The sequence below is a fragment of the Chelonoidis abingdonii genome, chromosome 26, assembly GCF_003597395.2.
Source record: "Chelonoidis abingdonii isolate Lonesome George chromosome 26, CheloAbing_2.0, whole genome shotgun sequence".
Taxonomy (NCBI): Eukaryota; Metazoa; Chordata; order Testudines; family Testudinidae; genus Chelonoidis; species Chelonoidis abingdonii.
In genome coordinates, this window is record NC_133794.1 from 433,939 (window position 1) to 455,925 (window position 21,987).

General features: G+C 47.3%; 2 protein-coding genes and 1 long non-coding RNA gene across 3 annotated transcripts in view; 1 reads left to right on the plus strand and 2 right to left on the minus strand.

Moving 5' to 3' along the window:
- LOC116824795 (adhesion G protein-coupled receptor E3-like) overlaps nt 1–19,757 on the minus strand; it is a 71,204-nt gene extending 51,447 nt beyond the window's left edge. Inside the window, exons 1-2 of the mRNA XM_075061188.1 lie at nt 19,204–19,757; nt 17,161–17,237 (exon numbers count right to left, since the gene is read on the minus strand). Of these exons, the coding sequence (XP_074917289.1) occupies nt 17,161–17,237; nt 19,204–19,474 (348 nt within the window). The 5' untranslated portion in view covers nt 19,475–19,757. The remainder of the gene's footprint in view (nt 1–17,160; nt 17,238–19,203) is intronic.
- The window catches only part of LOC142045986 (adhesion G protein-coupled receptor E3-like), a 197,033-nt gene that overhangs the window by 61,017 nt on the left and 114,029 nt on the right, over nt 1–21,987 (plus strand). The window lies entirely within an intron of this gene.
- LOC116824779 (uncharacterized) lies at nt 6,150–14,013 on the minus strand. Its single transcript, XR_012654913.1, has 3 exons — nt 13,818–14,013; nt 12,432–12,602; nt 6,150–6,325 (listed from the first exon to the last, which is right to left on the minus strand). It is a non-coding gene; the product is annotated as an uncharacterized LOC116824779 (long non-coding RNA).

A 21,987-nucleotide genomic window follows, 5' to 3' on the forward strand; every position in this document is an offset into this window, starting at 1 on the left:
TGCTAGGAACAGCTAAGATACTGCGCAGAACCCTCAAACTCCCAGGCCTCTGGTAGAGGACCCGAGGTTGAGGAAGACACATACCACCCATAGGGGTGAGAGGGGAATTTTTTTTTTTATATATATATATTTATATATATATATATATATATATATAAAACCTCCGGGGCTGCAGGCACCGGTGTTCTCTGTCGCTGGCAGGCACGGGGACACGGCTTCTCTCCATATTCTCTCCATGCTGCCCAGAACTGCCAAAAAAAAAAAAGCAGCTTGGACTGCAGCCACCCGAACTGCCAAAGCGCAAAACCCCCAAAATAAAACAAAATAATGCCCAAACTGCCAAAGCAGAAAAAAAAAACTTGCTCAGACTCTGCTGCCCCAAGAATGGATGGAATGCCTCCCCTTAGCATGTGGCACCCCAGGCACATGCTTGCTCTGCTGGTGCCTGGAGCCAATCCTGTATGTGAATATTCTTCCACTGCACTGATACTGCTGTTTTCTCATGCTTTGCGATTTATTATTTTTTTAACATTTTGCCCCAAAATGAGAGGTTCAAATAAAAGACAACGTACGTATTATTTCAATGTAGAGTGGGAAAAATCCCATTGTTTTGTTGAAAATAAAGGGAAATGTGTTTGCCTATTATGCGGTGGTACTGTTGCAATGCCGAAAAAATATGTCGAACGCCATTTCCAAACTGATCACGGCTCTTTTGACATTAGCCATCCACTTAAATCTGAGTTGAGAAAGAAGAAAATTAATCAACTCAAAACAAACCTGTCTGCCCAGCAATCTGTTTTCACTAGACAAGTGGTAACGACTAAAAGTGCTACTGTTGCTTCCTTTAAAATTGCTCATTTGCTTGCAAAGAAGAAAAAACCCTTTCAAGATGGTGAATTGTTGAAGGAGGCATTTTTGACTGGTGGTGATTGCCTGTTTCAAGAATTTCCTAACAAGCATGAGATTTTGTTGGCAATACAAGACTTGCAGTTAGACAACAGAGTTGTTGCGCAATTTCAAGCAACATGCAACCTCGCTAAAGGATGACTTGGAAATATGTGACTGGTTTTCACTGCAGTTTGATGAGTTGACAGATATATCTGATACAGCGCAGTTGGCAATTATGGTGAGGATGGTATTTAGTGACTTTACCGTAAAAGAAGAGTTACTAAAAATATTGCCTATGAAAGAGCAAATAAAGGGTGAGGACAGCTATAATTTATTCAAATCATATGCAAGATCAATTAGTATGCCACTATACAAGCTGTCTGTGATCACCACTGATGGGGCACCAGCAATGATGGGCAGCGCCAGTGGATTCATTGCACACTTCAAGAAGTATGATGGCTGAGCAAAGGTGAAGTGAGCAGCCCTCAGTGGTGAAAGAACAGATTAAGAAGAACAGGTTAAGGACTGTTTAGAAAACTGGACATGCACAAGTCCCTGGGTCCAGATCCAATGCATCCAAGGGTGCTGAGGAGTTGGTTGATATGATTGCAGAGCCATTGGCCATTATCTTTGAAAATTCATGGCAATTGAGAGAGGTCCCTGATTTTTGGAATCAGGCAAATATAGTGCCCTTTAAAAAAAGGAAGAAAGAGAACCTGGGGAACTACAGACCGGTCAGCCTCACTTCAGTCCCCGGCAAAATTATGGAGCAGGCCCTCAAGGAATCCATTTTGAAGCAACTGGAGGAGAGGAAGGTGATCAGGAACAGGCAACATGGAGTCACCAAGGTTAAATCATGCCTGACCAACCTGATTGCCTTCTATGATGAGATAACTGGCTCTGTGGCTATGAGGAAAGTGGTGGATGTGGTATATCTTGACTTTAGCAAAGCTTTTGATACGGTCTCCTACAGTATTCTTGCCAGCAAGTTAAAGAAATATGGATTGGATGAATGGAATATATGGTGGATAGAAAGCTGGCTAGATCGTCGGGCTCAATGGGTAGTGATCAACAGTTCAACGTCTAGTTGGCAGTCAGTATCAAGCCGAGTGCCCCAGGGGCCACTTTTGTTCAACATCTTTATTAATGATCTGGATGATGGGATAAATTGCACCCTCAGCAAGTCTGCAGATGACACCCTCAGCAAGTCAAAGCCGACATGCCTACCACATTTTAAAACATGGGAATATCAGGAGCAAGTGTTAAATCTCTGGAAGATCTGTCTCTCCTAACACAATGGAGCAGTTCTTAGAGAGTGTTCCCGAACAGATAGAAAGGTACATCCTAGATGGGATAAGCGTATCTACCACTCTGGGAGGAGTGGTAGATATGCTGGAGAGTGGGGATAGGGTCCAGAGTGACCTACACAAATTGGAAGATTGGACCAAAAGAAATCCGATGAGGTTCAACAAAGATAAGTGCAGAGTCCTGCACTTAGGAAGGGAGAATCCTATGTACTGCTACAGGCTGGGGATTCACTGGCTAAGCAGCAGTTCTGCAGAAAAGGACCTGGAAATTACAGTGGATGAAAAACTGGGTGTATCCCTTCCACCTTCCACTAGGGTTGGGACCTGGGTACAGAACAAAACCACATATAACGGTGAGTTCTCCCCCAGCAAGCAGAGGTGTCTTTAGCCAACAGATCTGTCTGTGGGGTAGATGGAAACACATCAAGAGGTCTATGAAGATGGCTTGCAGGTGTGGTAGGAGGATGGGGTAAGAATTAGTTTCTCCCGCCCTCCCAGACAGGGTGTTCTCTAGTGCTGATACACAGGCTCAAGGCCAGCAGCTTCCCTGTGTTTGCAGGGGGTATGCCTTAAATTCCTTCAGTCACCTTGTAAAACACTCTGAGCAGCCGAAGGGAGGCAGAAGTCCAGGGTCATGTGACAGACCAAAGGAATAGAAGCAGGGAAAGGGAGATGGGGGCGTGTAAATGGAGGGACAGAAAGGCAGGATGAGATGGGGAGGAAGGGAGAGGAGTTTTGCAGCAGGCATTTACGAAGCTATTGGCAGCACAGGACTGGCATGCAGACAGGGGGCAGCTTTCACGGTTGGGAAGATAAGGGGATTTTTCCCCCAATGTGATCTGATGTAAAAGCTCTAATGTCTGCGCCTCTCTTTGCATTGATTAACTGCAGCCCTGAGTTTGCGGGAGTCATAGAGAGGTGCAGGAACTTCTCTCTGCAGGTACCTTTGAACTGATCGTTCATTTGTTGGGTGTTTTGCTCAGTGTTTCTACCAACACTATGGAAACATCTAGACTAAAAGCTTTGGTATTTGTATTACAGCAGTGCCTACAAACACCAGCCAAGATCAGCTGTCTATTGTGCCAGGCCCTTCCAAAGACCGAGTCACAGACACTTCTTCTCCTTCAGCATTTGCAAACCAAATAGAGGAAGGATGATTACCCATGCTTTGCTGAAGCAGAAACTGAGGTTCAGAGAGATTACAGGATCTGCCTAAGGCACCCAGAATCAACAGCAGAGCCAGGAACTGACCCAGATCTCCTGAGTCCCAGTCCTGTACCTTACCCACAAAGCCCTTGTCCTTCAGCATAGGCCAGACCTGGCATCAGAAACTTAAGACTTGAAGGGTTGAATCATCACTTGGGCCTCTGGGTTGATGAATTTGGGGTCCACTAAGGATTGGTGGATAGCTGACACCTGTGCTCCAGTGTCCCTCCACACGATAACCCTCTTTCTGCGCACACTCACAGTTTTCCTTTGCTCTGAGGGTATCTGGGAAGCATCTGGGCCTGAGGACCTTTGGTGTGAGTTTAGTGTAATGAACTGCAGTCTGTTGGGGTTTTTGGGGCAGTTGGCCTTCACATGCCCCCACCTTGTTACATTTAAAACATCACCCAGTTGACTGGTCACTGAGGTGAGGTGGGTTGCTGGAGACTACTGTGATGGGACGATAAGGTGTTTGGGATTTTCCTTGGGGTGTAGGTGGGGCCTTGGACTGCCCCCGGTGGTAGGGAGTTGTCTCAGGTTGCTCCTTCTGATATCCGCTCCAGCTGCTACTAGCTCTTTTCTTTTCCGCCACGTCCACCCATTTGGTCCCAATTTCCTCCACCTCGATTACAATATTGGGCTTCCCATCTAGGATGTACCTTTCTATCTGTTCGGGAACACCCTCTAAGAACTGCTCCATTGTGTTAGGAGAGACAGATCTTCCAGAGATTTAACACTTGCTCCTGATATTCCCATGTTTTAAAATGTGGTAGGCATGTCGGCTCTGAACTGCTGATGGGCATGCTTGGGTGTTAGCCCCATTCTAATTCTGGCCTTTTTTTAAAAAAAGTTCATAGGTGTTCATGTTTTCTTTAGGCATTTCAGCTGCCACTTCTGCTAAGGGTCTACTGAGCTGCGGCCTCAGCTCCACTATATACTGGTCTACAGAGATGCTGTAGCCAAGGAAGGCTCTTTTTAAATTTCCTAAAAAGGCCTCTGTATCATCGCCTACCTTGTAGGTGGGGAATTTCTTGGAACGGGGAGTGGTCCCCTGGTGAAGGACTGTTAGAGTTAACTGGTAGACCCAGCTTGGCCCTTTCCAGCTCAAAGCGCTTCAACTCTAACTCCGTCTCCAAGCCTTTCACCTCTGCCTCCAAGCGTTTTGCCTCCATTTCCATCTCCAAGCACTTTGAATCCATCTCCAAGAGTTTTGCCTCCATTTCCAAGCATTTTGCCTCTTTCTTTTCCTCCACTTGCAACTCCAAGTGCTTTAAATTCATTTGTCATTCACAGTCCTTCTGTTTTTCTTCAGCTTCCAATCTGGCTAATTTCAATTTCTTCTGGACCTCACTTTCCATCATCTTTGCTAACCTTCCTGCCCTTAGCCTTGCCTAGCCTGAAAGCTAGAAAAAAAAAAACAGCTTGGGAATTCCCTCACTGTAACTTAACTACTCTGCCCTCAGGCAAAGAAAAAAAACCTCCAGCTGCTCTCAGCTTAAAAAAAAAAAAAGGTGTCCTTTAAAACAAAACAAAAAAAAAACTCCCTGGTTTTCAAGCAGCCAAAAGAAAAAATGTGTCCTTTTAAAATCCTCAGGTCTGTGTTTCTGATTCAAAATGATCCCAGTGCTTTGCCACCACATCAGGGTTCCCCCATACACACTCTGAACTCTGAGGTATAGATGTGGGGACTTGCAAGAAAGAGCCCCTAAGCCTTAAAAGATTTAAAACGCAGAAGATTCCCCTCTGGCTCAGTTTCACAGTTACAAAAATGGGAACAAAACTACCTCTTAGCATAGGGAAAATTCACGAGCTAAAACAAAAGATAATCTAACACACATGCTAGCCCGTATTAACAATTTTTGTAATCTTGGATGGATCATTTCATGTATGTTTTCAGGAGATGTTTTACCTGCGTGGTCTCTCTCTCCATCCAGAGAGGGAACAATCAAAGAGCACAAACAAAACCTTCCCTTCCCCCCTGATTTGAAAATATCTTCTTTCCTTATTGGTCCTTCTGGTTAGGTGCTAACCAGTTTATTTGAGCTTCTTAACCCCTTACAGGTAAAGAGACAGAGCTCTGGGACACTGCTTCTGAGAAGGGAATTACTGAATTTGGAGGTGGGGCGACTTTTGTGAGGATCACATAGGACTTTTCATTAACACTTCTCTCTAGTTATGACGCTCTCCCAGAGACAATACATTCTTCAGTCTACGGGGGCTTGTCTAAGGGCAAGCTGGTTGGCCCTTTCAATCATTCAGAGTCCAGCCCAGTCCTGATCTCCACTCAGAAAAGAGTTGGATACTGTGAGGAATCCTAGGAAAGGGAGCAGGGTCATAAACAAGTTCATGGTCCTCATAACGAGGAGAGACCTGGAGAGTGTAGGTTCTCTTCTCCATATCTGCTTCAGGGTACAGGTGCCCTGCATCTGCCCATTAGTCTGGGGGCAGAGAGGACAGGCAGGGGACTGTGACTCTGGAAATCAAAGTTCCTTTGTCTGAATGATGAAGGATGGGGCCCACGAGGAAAAGGGAAGGACTGGTTTCACCCATAGAGATTTCTTTTGGAGAGGAATGAATAATTACTTCTGCACGACTAAAGAACACGGAATAAATATTACCATCCAGCTGAGGGTATAAAAAGTTGCTGGGGTGAGGGGAGCTTTAGAAATGCCGACAGAGGATCTGGACACAGCTCAATTTTCAACCAAGAATAAAAGTGGATAACAGACCCAAATGCCCGTGCGCTTCACTGTGGTGAGGAAGAGCAGGTCGGCCAGGAAGAGGCAGAGGCAGAGCTGCAGGTGAAGGGAGATGCTGACATTGCGGATGGAGTGGCACAGGAGGAAGGTGAGGATGGCGAGCAGGAGGCATAGCAGGGAGAGGGTCAGTCCCACGTGGGTGACGATGGTCAGTGTGTAACTCTCCTGTAACACAGCAAAGGGAGACTCACCAGTAAGCCCTGGGACACTATATAGTAAATAAAGGGAAGTAAGGACACCCTGGGGAATTACAGACCAGTCAGCTTAACTTCTGTCCCGGGAAAGATAATGGAGCAGATAATTAAGCAACCAATTTACAAACACCTACGAGATAATAAGGTGATAAATAATAGTCAGCATGGATTTGTCAAGAACAAATCGTGCCAAGCCAGCCTAATAGGTTTCTTTGACAGGGTAACAAGCCTTGTGGATGTGGGGGAAAGCGGTAGATGTGGTATATATTGACTTTAGTCAGGGCTAGTCTACACAGGATATGTGACCATGTCACATGATACTGGAATCCATCTTAAATCTGGTACTTTCCCATTTAGAAGAAGGAGTGGAGACCCAAAGAGATAAAGGATTTCTGCCTTGTGCCAAAACTAAGGTGGGTGGAGCAGAACAAGGCGGGGGGGTCTCAGTCATGAGAAAGCCCCTGCTTTTCACCTAAGATGCCTGCTGGAACTAACAAGGACTGTACCAGGGGAAAGGATTGGCCCCAGATGAGGAGGAGCTTAGTCTGTGAAAGAAGCTTATTAGAACATCTCTGAGGGTGAGATTTTACCTGTAAACAGTTTCTTAATGTATTAGGCTTAGATTTACATGTTGTTTTATTTTGCTTGGTAACTTACTTTGTTCTGTCTGTTATGACTTGGAACCACTTAAATCCTACTTTTTATACTTAATAAAATCACTTTTGTTTATTGCTAAACTCAGAGTAAGTGATTCATACCTGGGGGAGCGAACAGCCGTGCATCTCTCTATTAGTGTTATAGAGCGCAGACAATTTATGAGTTTACCCTGTATAAACTTTATACAGAGTAAAGTGGATTTATTTGGCATTTGGATCCCATTGGGAACTGGGTGCTGGAGATAGGTGACCTGCTGAGGGGTTTTCAGTTAAAGCCTGCAGTTTTGGGGGCGTGGTTCAGACCCTGAGTCTGTGTTGCAGCTAATTAGCATGTCTGACTCAACAAGGCAGTGTTCTGGAGTCCTAAGCTGGCAGGGAAAATGGTCTCAGAGGTAATCTCAGCAATTCAGGTGACAGTCCCAAGGGGGTCTTTGTGACCGAACCTGTCACAGCATGGCACTGGCGCATTCAGCTCTGTAAATATGGCTCCTACCTAAGGACACTGCCATATGTGCAGAGTATGTGGGAGCCTCCCTGCTGTCTTGGGCGTTGGATGAAGCTGCTGCTCGGGGAGGCCAGCTCCCCAGTGCACCTCTTCTGCCTGTGGCCCCGCCCATACTCCACCCCTGCTCTGCCCCAGCCCCTGCCCCCACTCTGTCCAGGCACCATCCCTCCCTGCTCACCCTCTTCCAGCCAAAACCCTAAACCCAAATGAAGCAAATGACATTAGAAAGAAATTGCAGAAGAGTGGTTTTTTTCAAAAGAAAATGGAGCATGTTTTCCACTGCATGCCAGAAGGTGAAGACAGGACATGCAGAAGGTACCTCATTAAAAGCACTAAATTTAGGAATAAAAAATGTCAGTCACAGGTATTTTGATATACCCTGAAGTGTGTCAAAGATTTATTTGCAAAAGCCTTATAGTAAGGGCAAGTCAGCTGTCCTGCTGAATACAACTTTAAATATTATGGAATACGTGATGCAGCTCTTCTTTGTTTTACATTTTCTTAATCAGTATTTCTAAGCTGATTTTATATTTTAAATGTACTCTTAAGCCTTCTTAAAGTAACCTTTCCAGATTACTACATATTTAACTCACTGAAACAAAGACATTAGTTTAAATTAATCAGTCACAGAGGTTTAGTGTGTTCATAAAAATGTTCATTGCTTTTAGAAAAAGGGAACACATTTACTTTGTGTGATCTCCATAACAGACATTTCATCAACTTTAAAAAATATGTTTCCAAAGATTTTAAGCATAACAAAGGATTTTATATCTTACTAAGATACTGATTTTGCTGGAGGGTTCCCTTAAAACGAGCTCATCAAATCATAAGAAGTAAAGAAAGGGAAACTCATTTGTCCAGCTATCTGGAAGGAAAGGGGTGTTGTCCCTTTAAGGGCTAGCCTCTCTTCAGTGGGGGAGGAGGTGAAGGGAAAAAAGGATGGACAGAAAGGACAGGAAGACTGTGGAAGTAAGTTTTTTGTATTATAGTAATTAAAATTAAAATGTGTGTTGTAGATAAGGGGGGGGGGTCTTTTGAATGATTTATTTAAAAAACTCAGTGTCTGAAGATCCAAGCATTTAGAGCTAAAGTTGAAGACTCACGTTGTGGATCTAAAAATCTCTGCAAGGATTTTTTAGAGATGTGATTTTATAATCTTCAGCAATCTGCTAAGGAAATATTTTAAAGCAAATTTTAAACTAAGATCCTGTAGACTGACATGTTCTAAGTAAATATTACAGTCATGCACAACTTGTTTTCGTCAGTAAATTCGGAACCTGACAGCATATACCTAACCTAGGGGTTGGCAAATGCCTGTTAAATGGGTTCATTACCACTTGAATGGCTCTTTAACGGTTTCAATGTTGTGCTAATATGTCTGGCAGGCTGGAGACTTTTTCACTTTTAAGTTACTAGATCCCCTCCAGAGTAGGAGACACCTGGCTGCAGCAGCTAGCGGTGGGAGCCTGCAGGAAGAGTAAGAACAGGGATAGGAAGAGGTGGGGCAGACACAGAGATCCAGTGGTGCCCCAAATTTTCAGGTGCCCTACGCAGCTGCATATACCTAAGGATGGCTATGAGTGGATCACAAGCTAAATTTGAGTCAACAGTGTAACTCTGTTGCAAAAAAAGCAAACATAATTCTGGGACGTATTAGTAGGATTATTGTAAGCAAGACAGGAGAAGTAATTCTTCGCTCTACTCCATGCTGATTAGGCCTCAACTGGAAAATTGTGTCCAGTTCTGGGAGCCACATTTCAGGAAAGATGTGGACAAATAGGAGAAAGTCCAGAGAAAAGCAACAAAAATGATTAAAGATCCAGAAAACATGACCTATGAGGGAAGATTGAAAAAATTGGGTTTGTTTAGTCTGGAGAAGAGAAGACTGAGTGGGGACATGAGAACAGTTCTCAAATACACAAAAGTTGTTACAAGGAGGAAAGAGAAAAATTGTTCTTCTTAGCAATGGGCTAAAACTGTAGCAAGGGCAGTTTACGTTGGACATTAGGAAAAAACTTCCTAACTGTCAGAGTGATTAAACTCTGGAATAAATTGCCTAGGGTGGTTGTGCAATCTCCATCATTGGCAATTTTAAGAGCAGGTTGGACAAACACCTGTCAGGGATGCTCTAGATAATACTTAGTCCTGCCATGAGTGCAGGGCACTGGACTGGATGACCTCTCAAGGTCCTTCCAGTTCTATGATTCTATGGAATATGGGTGACCATTTATAATATTATGGATACCAATATTACACAATTGCAATGAATCTTACAAGATATGCCCCAGTATCAGTAGAAAAGTTATGATTTGCTAAGTGCTAATCTTGTTTATTCGTATGTATCGTCTTTGCATTGTGAGTTATAAATATGTGTGATATATCTGTGCTGTGTTTCTGGGTGGTGCCCCCAGACAGATTGGCATCAGCACTATCTAGTCTGTTTGATGGTCCATCAAGGGTAATCAGCTATACCAGCGTTTCTCAAACTGGGGTCTGCAAGGGCATTCCAGGGGGTCTGCAAGCCCCCCAACCAAGTCCTCCACCTCCCTCCCAGTGTCTTCTGCGTGCTGTTTAGTGGCTTGCAGGAAGTGCTGGGAGGGGGAAGGAGAGTGAGGGGCGGGGATGGGGGGTGCTCAGGGTAGGGGGAAGAGAGAGGCAGGGAAGAGGAGCAAGGGTGAAGCTGGGACAGGAAGAGGTGGGGAGGGGTCTTGGGGAAATGGATGGAATGGGGGTCGGGCCTTGGGCTTGAGGGTCTGAAAAAATTTTTAAATCAAAATGAGCAGGGGTGGCTCTTGCTTTTTTGCCGCCTCAAGCATGGCAGGCAGGCTGCCTTCAGTGGTGTGCCTGCGGTAGGTCCGCCGGTCCCGTCGCTTCAGGGTACCCACCGCCGAATTGCCACTAAATCCACGGGACTGGCGGACCTCCCACAGGCATGCCGCCAAAGGCTGCCTGAGTGCAGCCCTCACAGGGACCACCAGGCTGCCCCTTGCGGCTTGCTGCCCCAGGCACCCGCTTGCAGCACTGGTTCCTGGAGCCACCATTGAAAATGTGGGTCCTTAAGTCACTAAAATTTGAGAACTGCTGAACCCTACAATGAACCCACTGAGAGAAGCCAGGGGCTATGCTCATGAGTCAGCAGGATATGTAGGGACAATCCTATGGACAGGGGACTGCAAGAACCTTTCCATGCCCATGTGCTGTGAGCTTGTTTTTGGGACAGAGGAAGTACAAGCCACATAGGAAAGGATAGAAAAAGGCAGCTGCATCACCTCCATTTTGTCTTTAACCCTGCTTCTCACCTCTGGAGTAATTTCTCTACAAACTGAAGCTTTAAACAAAGGTCTGATAGACACAGCTAAGCTGTGGGTATGTTCCAGAAGGACTTTACATGCCGGCAAACTTACCAAGGCTACTAAGAGCCTGATACATGGACCTTGAAGTCATATGTATCGGATTACTTTGATCATTTAACAACTCTCTTCTCTTTCTTTTCTTTTCATTTATAATAAAACCTTTAGTTTTAGATACTAAAGCAGGGGTCAGCAATCTTTCAGAAGTACTATGCCAAAGCTTCATTTATTCACTCTAATTTAAGGTTTCGTGTGCCAGTAATACATTTTAACATTTTAGGTCTCTCTCTGTAAGTCTAGAAGTATCTCAGGCTGGCAGCAGGCTGAGCAGGGCTGGGAGCCGAGACCCCAGCTGGCAAGGGGCCTGCGGCCCAAACCCCAGACAGTCAGTGGGCTGAGTGGGGTGGCAGACAGGACCCCAGACTGGCAGCGGCTCAACCGCTGCAGTCTGGGGTTCTGATGGGGTCCTGGCCACCAGTCTCGCTCAGTCCACTGCCAGCAGGGGCTTCCATTCACCCAGGTAGGCAGCGTGCTGAGTGGGACCAGGGTCCGAGACCCCAGACTGTAGCAGGCTGAGCAGGGTGGCGGATAGAACCCCAGACTGGCAGCGGCTCAACCGCTGATGGTCTGGGGTTCTGCCGGCTCCTGCCAGCCTGGATCCCTGCCACTGGCCCCGCTCAGCCCACTGCCAGCAGGAGGTTTCGTTCACCCAGGCCAGCAGCAGGCTGATCGGGGCCAGGGGCCGAGACGCCGGCTGGGAAGGAGCTGGCGGCCAGAACCCCAGACCAGCAGCGGGCTGAGCAGCTCAGCCTGCTGCTGGTCTGGAGTTCCATCCGCTGGCTCCTTGCCAGCCGGGGACCCGGCTGTCGGCCCCACTCAGACTGCTGCTGGCCGGGAGTTCCGTTCACCCAGGCCAGTAGCAGACTGAGCGGGGCCAGCGGCCGGAAACCTGGCTGACAGCAGCATGCCAGTAAAAATTGACGCACGTGCCGCCTTTGGCACGCATGCCGCAGGGTGCCAGCCCCTGTACTAAAGGACTGGCTGGCAGTGTGTATTTTGGGTAAGATCCAAACTAATATTGCCCTGGCAATGTGACTGCCCTTTGGGGATCAGAAGAACATTTTGTTAAGTGACTAGAGTTTTAACTAACTTTAAATAACTTCTCACTTTACTGGACCTATCTGCTGATTGGGAGCCAGAGACTGGAATGCAATCAAGGGGGCTGTGTGAGTTCTTTTTTTCAGCTTCTTGATAACCAGTGTGGGGGATCCAGGGCACAGATTGTGACTGTTTGGTGATTTTAACTACAGTGTTAACCACCAGTTCTGGGGGAATCTGCTCTCCTTTTTGCAGCCTGCCCTGACCTTGGCATTGTCAGTGTGGGCTACTCTAAGCACCTTAGATCACAACCCCAGCCCAGCCCCCTTGACCCTGACCCATCCTGTATTACCCCAGATTATACCCTGAGGTTCCAACTCAGCGTTCATTCAGCAAAATTCCCACTGATTTTGCCGGAGTCAGGAGCTTAGAGTCCAGCCCTTTGATCTGAATCTGACAGTGAGATACCCCCACTCCGGTGAGACCCATAAGAAGTGCGAAGCTGGAGAGATGGTTACAGCGGCAGATGGTGTGAGTGCTGTTCGTATGCAGAGCAGTGCAGCTGTCTGGAGACTAGGTGCCTTTCCTAGCGAAGAATTTCCAGTGAACGCAGCGAGTCTCTTCCTCCTCTTTCTTTGCCTGGAAAGAAAAACACCCCTCATCATCCTCACTGGATCATGGGGAGAACCCTGTTTCTTTTGCCACACATCTCTAATAGACACTAATAAACCTGAAATCACCAATGGCTTCATGGCTCTCATTGTGCTACACGTAACAGCTATTTGGGACTTCCCATTGGCAGTGGAAATACAAATGAGATCCTCTAGCTCCAATAGCACAAGCCTCCGATCCCAGATCTAAAGTGGTAATTCCCTTAACTCTGAGTTGTGTAGGGTCTATGACACACAATTGTGCTGTTCCAATTTGAGCCATTAAAAGGCATTCACACACCAGCCCACAAATACCCACATGTACTCTAGCGAGTTCATTACTTTATCAAAGAAGGCACCATCTCATGCTATTCCCCTGAACTCTGCTATCTATGGGGCAGAAGACCCCAAACTGTGGGGTGCACCATCCTAGGGGGACATAAAGGAACCTTCTGAGGGACACGGCAAGTCCTGGGTCAGCCTCAAAGGGGGGCGGAGAGGGAGAATCACCCAACCCCTCCCCATTCTGAGCTCTGCTCTGGTCCCACCAGTAGCCTCATCCCCGATTTCCAGACCCATGCCTGGCACTGTCCCCAACCTCAGCATGGCTCCACTCCCAGCCCTAGCCCCCTGTGGCTCCACTCCCGGCATAGGGCCCAGCTGGGGGGCAGAGGGGGGAGGGCTGGTAGCAGATCCACAGCTGACCATGGGTTCAGCTGATGGCCACCACTGCAGCGCAGCTGCTTGTCCGCTCCCACCCCCAGCCTTGCCTACCAGCCATGGCTCTGGCCCTGCTCCCAGGCCCAGACCCAGCCCAGTCCTTTCCCCCTGTCCCTGAGCCGCGGCCCTGCTCCTGGCCCCGTTTCAGAGGGAGGGGCCTGGATACGGTAAGCGGGGGGGGACCACTGCTATAGGGAGTTGCCTTCCAGTTGTTCCTGCTCTAAGGGATGAGCCAGGCACAGATGTTACTCCTGAGCATTTTACATGATGAGTCATAACCCAGTCGGGCCTGGTGTGAACCTTATGTGACGTCCTCCACCAAAACAGCCCCCGTGTCAGGACTGAAGAAGCTCCCTGTCTTTCTTAGATAACTGTTTCTCAGTCCAGAAAGGCAACAGAACTCAAATGTCCTGCACAAGACACACCTTTTAAGTGGCCAGCTGGAGCCCCTGGCACAGAGCAAAGTAAAAGGATCAACACTCACCTGTCTATGGTGCAGGGTGAAGTTCACAGGTTTGGAGATGTTCATGAGGCTCCCATTGCTGACAGCCCCACTCACCACCCTGGAATTCAGGTGAAAATTCCTCAATTTCTCATCAGCCGTTAGATCTCCCTCATTGAGAAATCTCTTGTTAATGATGGAGTCCAGGGTGGAGTAAGAAATAAAAGCAACAGCCACAGAATCTGAAAACATGAAATGATGCCTCATCATAGAGACAGGGACACTGAGACAAAGAAAGAGCAAGCCAGGTGCCAAAGGTCACAGTGAGTTTGGGGCAGAGCTGGGAAAAGAAACCAGGAATCCTGGCTAGCAGTTTGAGCTTTAACCACTGGAGTATGTTGCCTTCTCCTTCTTCTTCCACAGAAGCCCTTCTATGTTGGAAACATCTGGTTTGCACTATGGGAGTGTGATTCCTAAAATGCACTAATGTACATTCAAGCACACTAGAGAACCTTTAGTGCACACTAGTAGGGTCTATAAAGACCAATTAATGCACAGTACGTTAGCGCTCTTTAGAAATCTTACCCCCACACTGCAAATTATCCAGCTAGGTAGACAGCCCTAGGTGAAAGGCACTGAGGTGAAGCCATAGTTTTTCTTGGTTAGGAGACGCAGAGGGGTTGGTTAGTGAGGAGCTTTCTCTGGTGATAAAGAATTAAGAACCAGTCCCAATTAGGTCATACTAGCCTGAAAATCAGAGGAAAATTGGTAAATATTATCCTGGTTCCATGCCAGGAAGTCACACATGTCAACCTGGGGTCTAGCTGGCTCATCATCAGGACATCATATGTTGGGCCAATTGCTCTCTGAACTTTCCAGTCTCTGGACCAATTCACATGCCTGTCAAAGCTTCTCTCTCCTCCCTGCTCAGTTTTCATGCTGAGGGACAACCAGGAATGAAGCACAGCTCAATCGCCTGAGAAACACTGACTTAGCCAACAAGGTCCACACTAGTGTCAGGATAACAGAGGTGAGCAAGCCAGACTGAGGCGTGGGGAAGGGGAGAACTAGGGCTGGGGTTTGGTGTCTAGTTACAGGGGTGAGTGCCTGGGAAGCACCAGGATGGTACCTTCTGTGGGTGCTCTGGTGACTATATTACACTGAATGTCCATTGCCTGCTCCTGAGCTCTCAGCTTGAAGACCTTATCACAGGAATCTGCAGCCGGGACAACGAGGAGCATCTCGATAGTTAGGGAGGGAAATGGCAAAGCCTCTTGCTGCAAGGGCAAGGCAGGTTTGGAGCTCCACTCTCTGTGAATCACACCAGCCCTCCCCCTTTCTCCTCACCTCCATTTCTCTGTGTTTCCCTGAGCCCCTCTGGCTGACCTATGATCCATCATCCCTGTGTCCCCATGAAAATGCCACTGTGCCAAGAGGCAGAAGGCAACTGTGCCTCCCCAAACAGCCTGGCTTGGCCCCACCCATGGTCCGCCCCCACGCCTCCTCCTGCCTGCTTCCAGTTCCCTTCCCGCCTTTCCATGGCTGAGAAGCTGGGGCAGGCAGGCTGGAGCAGGCAGGCTGGGGCTGGTGCTCACAAGGGGCCGCATGACACCACCTGCTCATCCACCCAGCACTGGGGTTGACTTGGGGATGCTGCGGCTGACCTGTGTTCCAGGGCTCAGGGCGCTTCCGCTGCACTGCCCTCCTAACACTCCAGGGCTGGGGTAGTGCAAGGTCGAGGGACGGGTTGCTCTGGGCTCTAGCGGAAGAGACGGGGTAGAAGAGGAGGGGTGGGGCCGTGGGCAGAGAAGGAGGGGCTGAGGGCTACTCTCTCCTAATGGCTAGCCTTCTAATGGCTCGTTTATCTGCCACCCAGGGCTGGGTTATGAAACCTGAGAGAGGGACAGCGAGGCTGCAGTGATGTTCTGTATTGAGAACAGTATAATCCCCTAACTCACAGATGCCACAAAGCAATATGGGAGCCTCCCATCCTCCTCACCCATAGACTGTGTTGTCACATTCTGGGTCTTCATCTCCAGAGACCTCAAAGCAGCTGTCAGTGCAGCCAATTCCACACTCTGCAGGAGGAACGTCACGGTGGAGGCCACCTCCCCCTTGCTCTCCTTCCCACCAGCACTGAGGGTGGAGCTATTCAGGAAGGAACCAAAGGGATGAGCAACATCCTGGGATTGGGAAAGGAAACACCCTGAGAAGGAGGGAGGATTTCAGTGGTTCATGAGCCACATTCTTCACACTCCCAGGGGAACAATGACCCCTCTTATGGCCATAACAGTTCACAGTGACCTTCCCCACTCAGAGAGACTGCAGCATTTTCAAGAGCGAGTGAGTCTGCTGCAGCTTGCTCAGGACTCCACAGTAAGCTAGAGCCAGGGTCGGGCTAACACCCTGTGTCATTCACTCCTCATCCCTGGTCCCTTCAGCGTAGGTGGCAAAGAACATTGCAGCAAACCAGCAGCCATCTAGGTCCTCTCCGTGTTGCTCCCGGAAGCAATTTGGATCTTCCTAGGACCATTAGGGACAGAACCCAGATCCCTTGCCACTTAAGCTAGAGAGCATGCACATGTGCACACACACACACCCATTTTCTGAAGAGCAGCTACAGTTCCCCCCAAAGTGCGACTGCTATTTCTGTGCTCAGGGCATTTGGCCATAGAGCGCCCACACACATAGGGGCAGAACCTCTGACCTCCAGCGATACTGCTCTGTCCTCTGCACACATGGTCTCCAAATTCTCTATGGTTGAATTCATGAAGGAGCAAAATTCACTGTTGCTGCCCTGCAGAGCAATCAGAGGAAATGGGTTATTTCTGCAAGCATGGAAACACCACCCAAAATTAAGGTTAATGGTTCCGCAGAGTGATCTTGCTTTGACCTATGGCTGGCTGGCTGTCCCACTGGAATGCCCACAAATTAAGAAATGTTCAGGCTAAGTGCGCTGAAGCCCACAGATACGCTGATATTTCATATAGTATTGAAGCTTTCGTGAATATTAATGAATTTCTCCTTCCTTTCCTCACTGGGGTTTGTAAGGATTATTATCCTCCTTCTACAAGTGGGGAACTGATGCGCAGAGTGACTGAGCAAATTGCCCGAAGTCACACAGTGAGTCTGGGGCAGAGATGGGAACCAAACTCTGACTTCCTGTATCTCTGGCTGGTGCCTTAACTGCAGAACTCTGATGTACTGTGGAGGTGTCACACACCATGATAGGGTTGAGTTCTCAAAAGCACTTTGTGTTGGACTGATTTTGCTCCCACTGAAATCAGTGATAAACCCTGGATGGACAGAGAATCCTCAGGCTCCAAGTTTTCTGTGTACTCTTTGTGAAAACCCTCAAAAACCCAAATAAACTCCTTCCACGTACACACAGAAAGACATCTTTGCACCTCTCCAACTGCTCTTTTATCTGTCGAGTCTCAGTCTGGCATTTAAAGGTAACATCTAGCAACAGAAAGAGAGGCAGGACAATTACATCAGGTCAACATCTGCAGGGCTAAAGTTTTTAAAAGTGTTTCATGATTTGAGACCCCTTAAAAGGGCCTTGATTTTCAAACATGCTGAGCAGTCACCCTCTGACAATCAGGCCCCTTTAAGGCCTCAGGTTAGGCAACCAAAATCACAAAGGAATTTTGAAAACCTTGGTCTAAGTGACACACCTAAGGCCACGCACACAGAGCTGGGAATGGAAGCTTGATCACTTGAGACCTAGCCTAGCATTTTAGCCACAAGGGACGTCCTTTCTTCCTTCCAGAATACAAACTTTATGATCTACTGAAACCCAGTGGGTGTTTTCTCCCTTTAACTCCATTGATCCCTTAAGCCCTGTCTATCTGACTACTTTCAACTGAGTCTGTAATCAGTTAGCAATACATTCGGCCCTGAAAGCCTGGCGTGTGTCCACACATCATCTGGTTAATACTCACTTAAGCTTTGTCTGTGTATCTCATTGATCAGTGTGTGTTATGTGTCCTCTAGGGGTTGGTCCACCCAGGGTCTGGTTCTGCTACAGCTCCTAGCTATGGGAGTTTGTCCCTTGGCTCAAACAGTGGGGGTCATGCAGTTACAAGGTCCTGGGTTTGATCCATGGTGATAACCAAGGTGACTGTTGTTACATCTGTACTCAAGAAGTTTCTGTTCCCCAGAAGTGTTCTAACCCTGCCATTGTTCTTCTTTAAGGCCTGAGTCTCATCAAGGCATGTCTGCACTAGAAACACTAAAGTGGAGCAGCTGCAGCTGTGCCACTTTAGGAGAGACACTGACTACAGTGATGGAAGGGTTCTTCCATTGCTGTAGTAAATCCACCTCTGAGCGGTGGTAGCTAGGACAAGAGAAGAATTCTTCTGTTGACCTAGTGTTGCCTACACTGAGGCTTAGGCTGGCTTATGGTTGACTGAAGTTTCAGGTATTGAGCAGGCCTCCATTACACTAAAAGCCTTATGTTGCTCTGGCCTGGAAAAGGTGGTTAAAGTGGGTATAAAAAGTTCCTAAGAATATTCCCTCTGAAGGGACCCTTCAACGCTAGAGTGGAACTGGTATAAGGGCCTTTACGTGATCTTGGCTTCATATGCAAGGCAGATCAAGGATGTGGTCAGAATGCACCATGCTACAGCTACTTCCTGGTTCTCAGGGGCCATGGGAAGCAGAGGGTAAATTACAGCAACCCTGCATCGTCCCAGAATACATAGAGCACAAAGGTGGCTTAAAACTACCTTTTCCTCCACCCTTTCTATCCCCCACCGCAAGCACAGGAGTGGCATAAGTGAGAATCAGGCACAACATTCCCTTGGGTACCCAGCGGGCATTACAACCAAGTGTAGGAGGAAAAGTGCAACAGTTCTTAAATCAATTCAGAACAGCTGGAGAGCATCTGTCTAACTGCATGAGCTGGGCTGAAACTAGTTCGGTGCAGCTAGCAACACAGGCACAATCTTAGGCCTGGACTACGCCTAAAACTTAGGTAGATCTAGCCATGTGAAAAATTCACATCCCTGAGAGACATAGTTAAGGCATCCTAAGCCCAGTGTTGACACTACTAGGTTGACATAAGAATTCTTCCCTCAACCTAGATACCACCTCTTGGCGGGGTGGATTAACTACAGTGACAGAAAACCCCCTTCCATCACTGTACCAAGTGTCTACACTACAGTGCTACAGAAGCACAGCTGCAGCGCCGTAGCTGTACTGCTGCAGCTTCTGTAGTATGGACATAGCCTAAGTAACTGTGGCTAGTGGTGGCCTAGGATCGCATGTTGGGCCAAATTCTCAACTGGTGTAACTCAATGGAGCCCCATCAAAATCAACAGACTTTACACTAGGCCCATGGTTGCCTCCCTAGTTGTGATACTGTTTTCTTTGCAGCATGGACACAAACTGCGGCCAAAATAGATTTAAAACCCATGCTACTCACTTTTCCTGCAGGAACTTGGAATCCCATAGCTGTCCATGGTGGAATTGCCAACACTCAGGAGCGCAAATGGAGAGCCGGGATGTTCCTCCACATGGGAGCTGATGGCAGATCCAAGTGGACACATGCCCCAAACGAACTCAGTGCCAGCGACTTGGTTCCACATCACATCCCTTAGAGGCTGATTGTCTAGGATGATGGCGCCAGTCTCTGATGTATTGACCACCATCAAGGCAAAGTTCTCGAAGCCCTTCTGAGAATTTATAGAATACATCTAGCAGTAACTGGCAACATCTGGAACGTTCATCAGGAAGGCGTGGGAGGAATTAGGGACAGCTGCGTCCACGCTGTAGAACACCACCTGGATGCCCACATTAGCAGAGATGGAGACTGGGAACCAGGGCTTGACAGGACGCTGGAGTACACTGCCTCCTGCTAGAGTAACAGTCTCTTGCTGTTCCCCTAGTTGATACAACACAGTTGTGCTCTGGGAAGCAGTGATATAGACTATTTCATTCACTGTCTGCCAGGGTAAGGGAAGAATGATGTATGTTGTACCCCAGCTGCAAACTGGTAGGAGCTGCTCAAAGACATGGTTGGATTTGTGTTATTACAAAAACACAAACCAACCAGGATAGGAACTGTGTTAGCAATTCTCCAGTCTTACGGTACATCCCCTGAGTTTACAGATTCATTAAACAGTCTTGCTAATGGGCTTGCAATTTCATGTGCCAGTTCCTTTAATATTCTTGGATGAAGATTTTCTGGGCCCCCTGATTTAGTTCCATTAAGCTGTTTGAGTTTGGCTTCTACCTCAGATGTGGTAATATCTACCTCCATATCCTCATTTCCATTTGTCATCCTACCATTATCCCTAAGCTCCTCATTAGCCTCATTAAAGACTGAGGCAAAATATTTGTTTAGATGTTGGGCCATGCCTAGATTATCCTTAACCTCCACTCCATCCTCTGTGTTCAGTGGTCCCACTTCTTTCTTTCTTTCTTTTCTCCTTATTTATATGGATAGAACCTTTTACTATTGGTTTTAATTCCCTTTGCAAGGTCCAACTCTACATGGCTTTTGCCTTTCTCACTTTATCCCTACATGTTCTGACCTCAATAAGGTAGCTTTCCTTGCTAATCCCTCCCATCTTCCACTCCTTGTAGGCTTTCTGCTTTTTCTTAATCACCTCTCTGAGATGCTTGCTCATCCAGCTTGGTCTACAACTTCTGCCTATGAATTTTTTCCCCTTTTCTTGGGATGCAGGCTTCTGATAGTTTCTGCAACTTTGACTTGAAGTAATTCCAGCCTCCTCCGTCTTTAGATCCACAAGTTCTTCAGTCCAATCCACTTCCCTAACTAATTTCCTTAATTTTTAAAGTTAGCCCTTTTGAAATAAAAAACCCTAGTCACAGATCTATTTTTGTTTATCCTTCCATTTAGTTTGAACTGAATTAGCTCCATGATCACTCAACCATCAGATCTTTCTGGGGTTAGCAACTACTTTTGAATAAATAATCCCTCATGGTTGTCCCTACAACCATTTCTTCTATGAGGTCCTCACTACTCACCAAAACCAAATCTAAAATGGCATCCCCTCTTGTTGTTCTTCAACTACTTGGTGAAGGAATCCATCAGCTATCACATCCAGGAAAAAATCTGAGCCCTATTATTATTACTAGCACTTGTCCTCCAGTCTATATCTGGGAAGTTAAAGTCTCCCATGATCACACAATTCCCATTAGTGTTTACTTCATTAAAAACATTAAAGAGGTCTCTATCCATATCCAAATCAGATCCCGGTGTCTGTAGCACACCCCAAGCACTATCCAGGGGAGGCTCTAGTAGTAGCTTTCTTCCAGAGGCAGCCGTGAAAGACACAATGAGAATGACTGGATGTGGAAGCTGTGGCATGTACATGATCCTGGAGCAGGTACCTGAAAAAAATTCAGTCTGCATGAAGTGCCACCTAATAGAGCTGATGAAAGAAAAGATCCGAGGACTGGAGATGCAGGTGAAAACTCTGGTCGAGGTTAGAAGGGGGTTCGAGCGGATGATGGAGCAAAGACATGAGGAGACTGAAGGGAAAAGCTCAGACATTCAGATGGAAGCAGGACCAAAGAATTTTGAGGGTAGATTGCTGGGTGAGGAAAGTGGATGGTGGAAGCATGTGCCAAAGAGAACCAGGCAGAGGAAAAGACAGGCCAGTGAAGGAGAAACAGAGCTCAGGAACAGGTTTGCAGAGTTGGAAAATGAAGAAGAGGCACAGCAGGTGGTCGCTCAAAGTGAGAGGTCAAGGAAGAAGAGAAGAGCAGCTAGTCCTATAGGAAGAGTCGAAGACAATAGGAATCGAGAGGACTTGCAGCCAGAGGGAACAGGGGATAGACCAGAGAATTGCGCCATCACCAGGAAAAGGCAGGTCTATGTGATTGGTGAAGTCCATCCTGAGAGAACAGTCCTCTGTCCATTAATGCTTCCTAATGGCCAGGCATCCCAAAGCCCTCCTTATAGCACCACTGCCTGAGCCATCTGTTGATCGCCTTAATCTTGTCACACCTTTGTTGCCCTTCTCTAAGAACAGGCAGAATCTCACTGAAGATCACCTGAGTCTTGATTTCCTTAGGCGTCTTCCCCAATCTGGCATAGTCTTCCTTCATATGTTCCAGCGAGAATCTAGCCGTGTCATTTGTTCCCACACGAAGGACAATCGGCAGATTCTTTCCCGCTCCCGTTAGGATCCTTTTCAGCCTCAGGTCCATATCCCATATCTTAGCACCCAGCAGACAG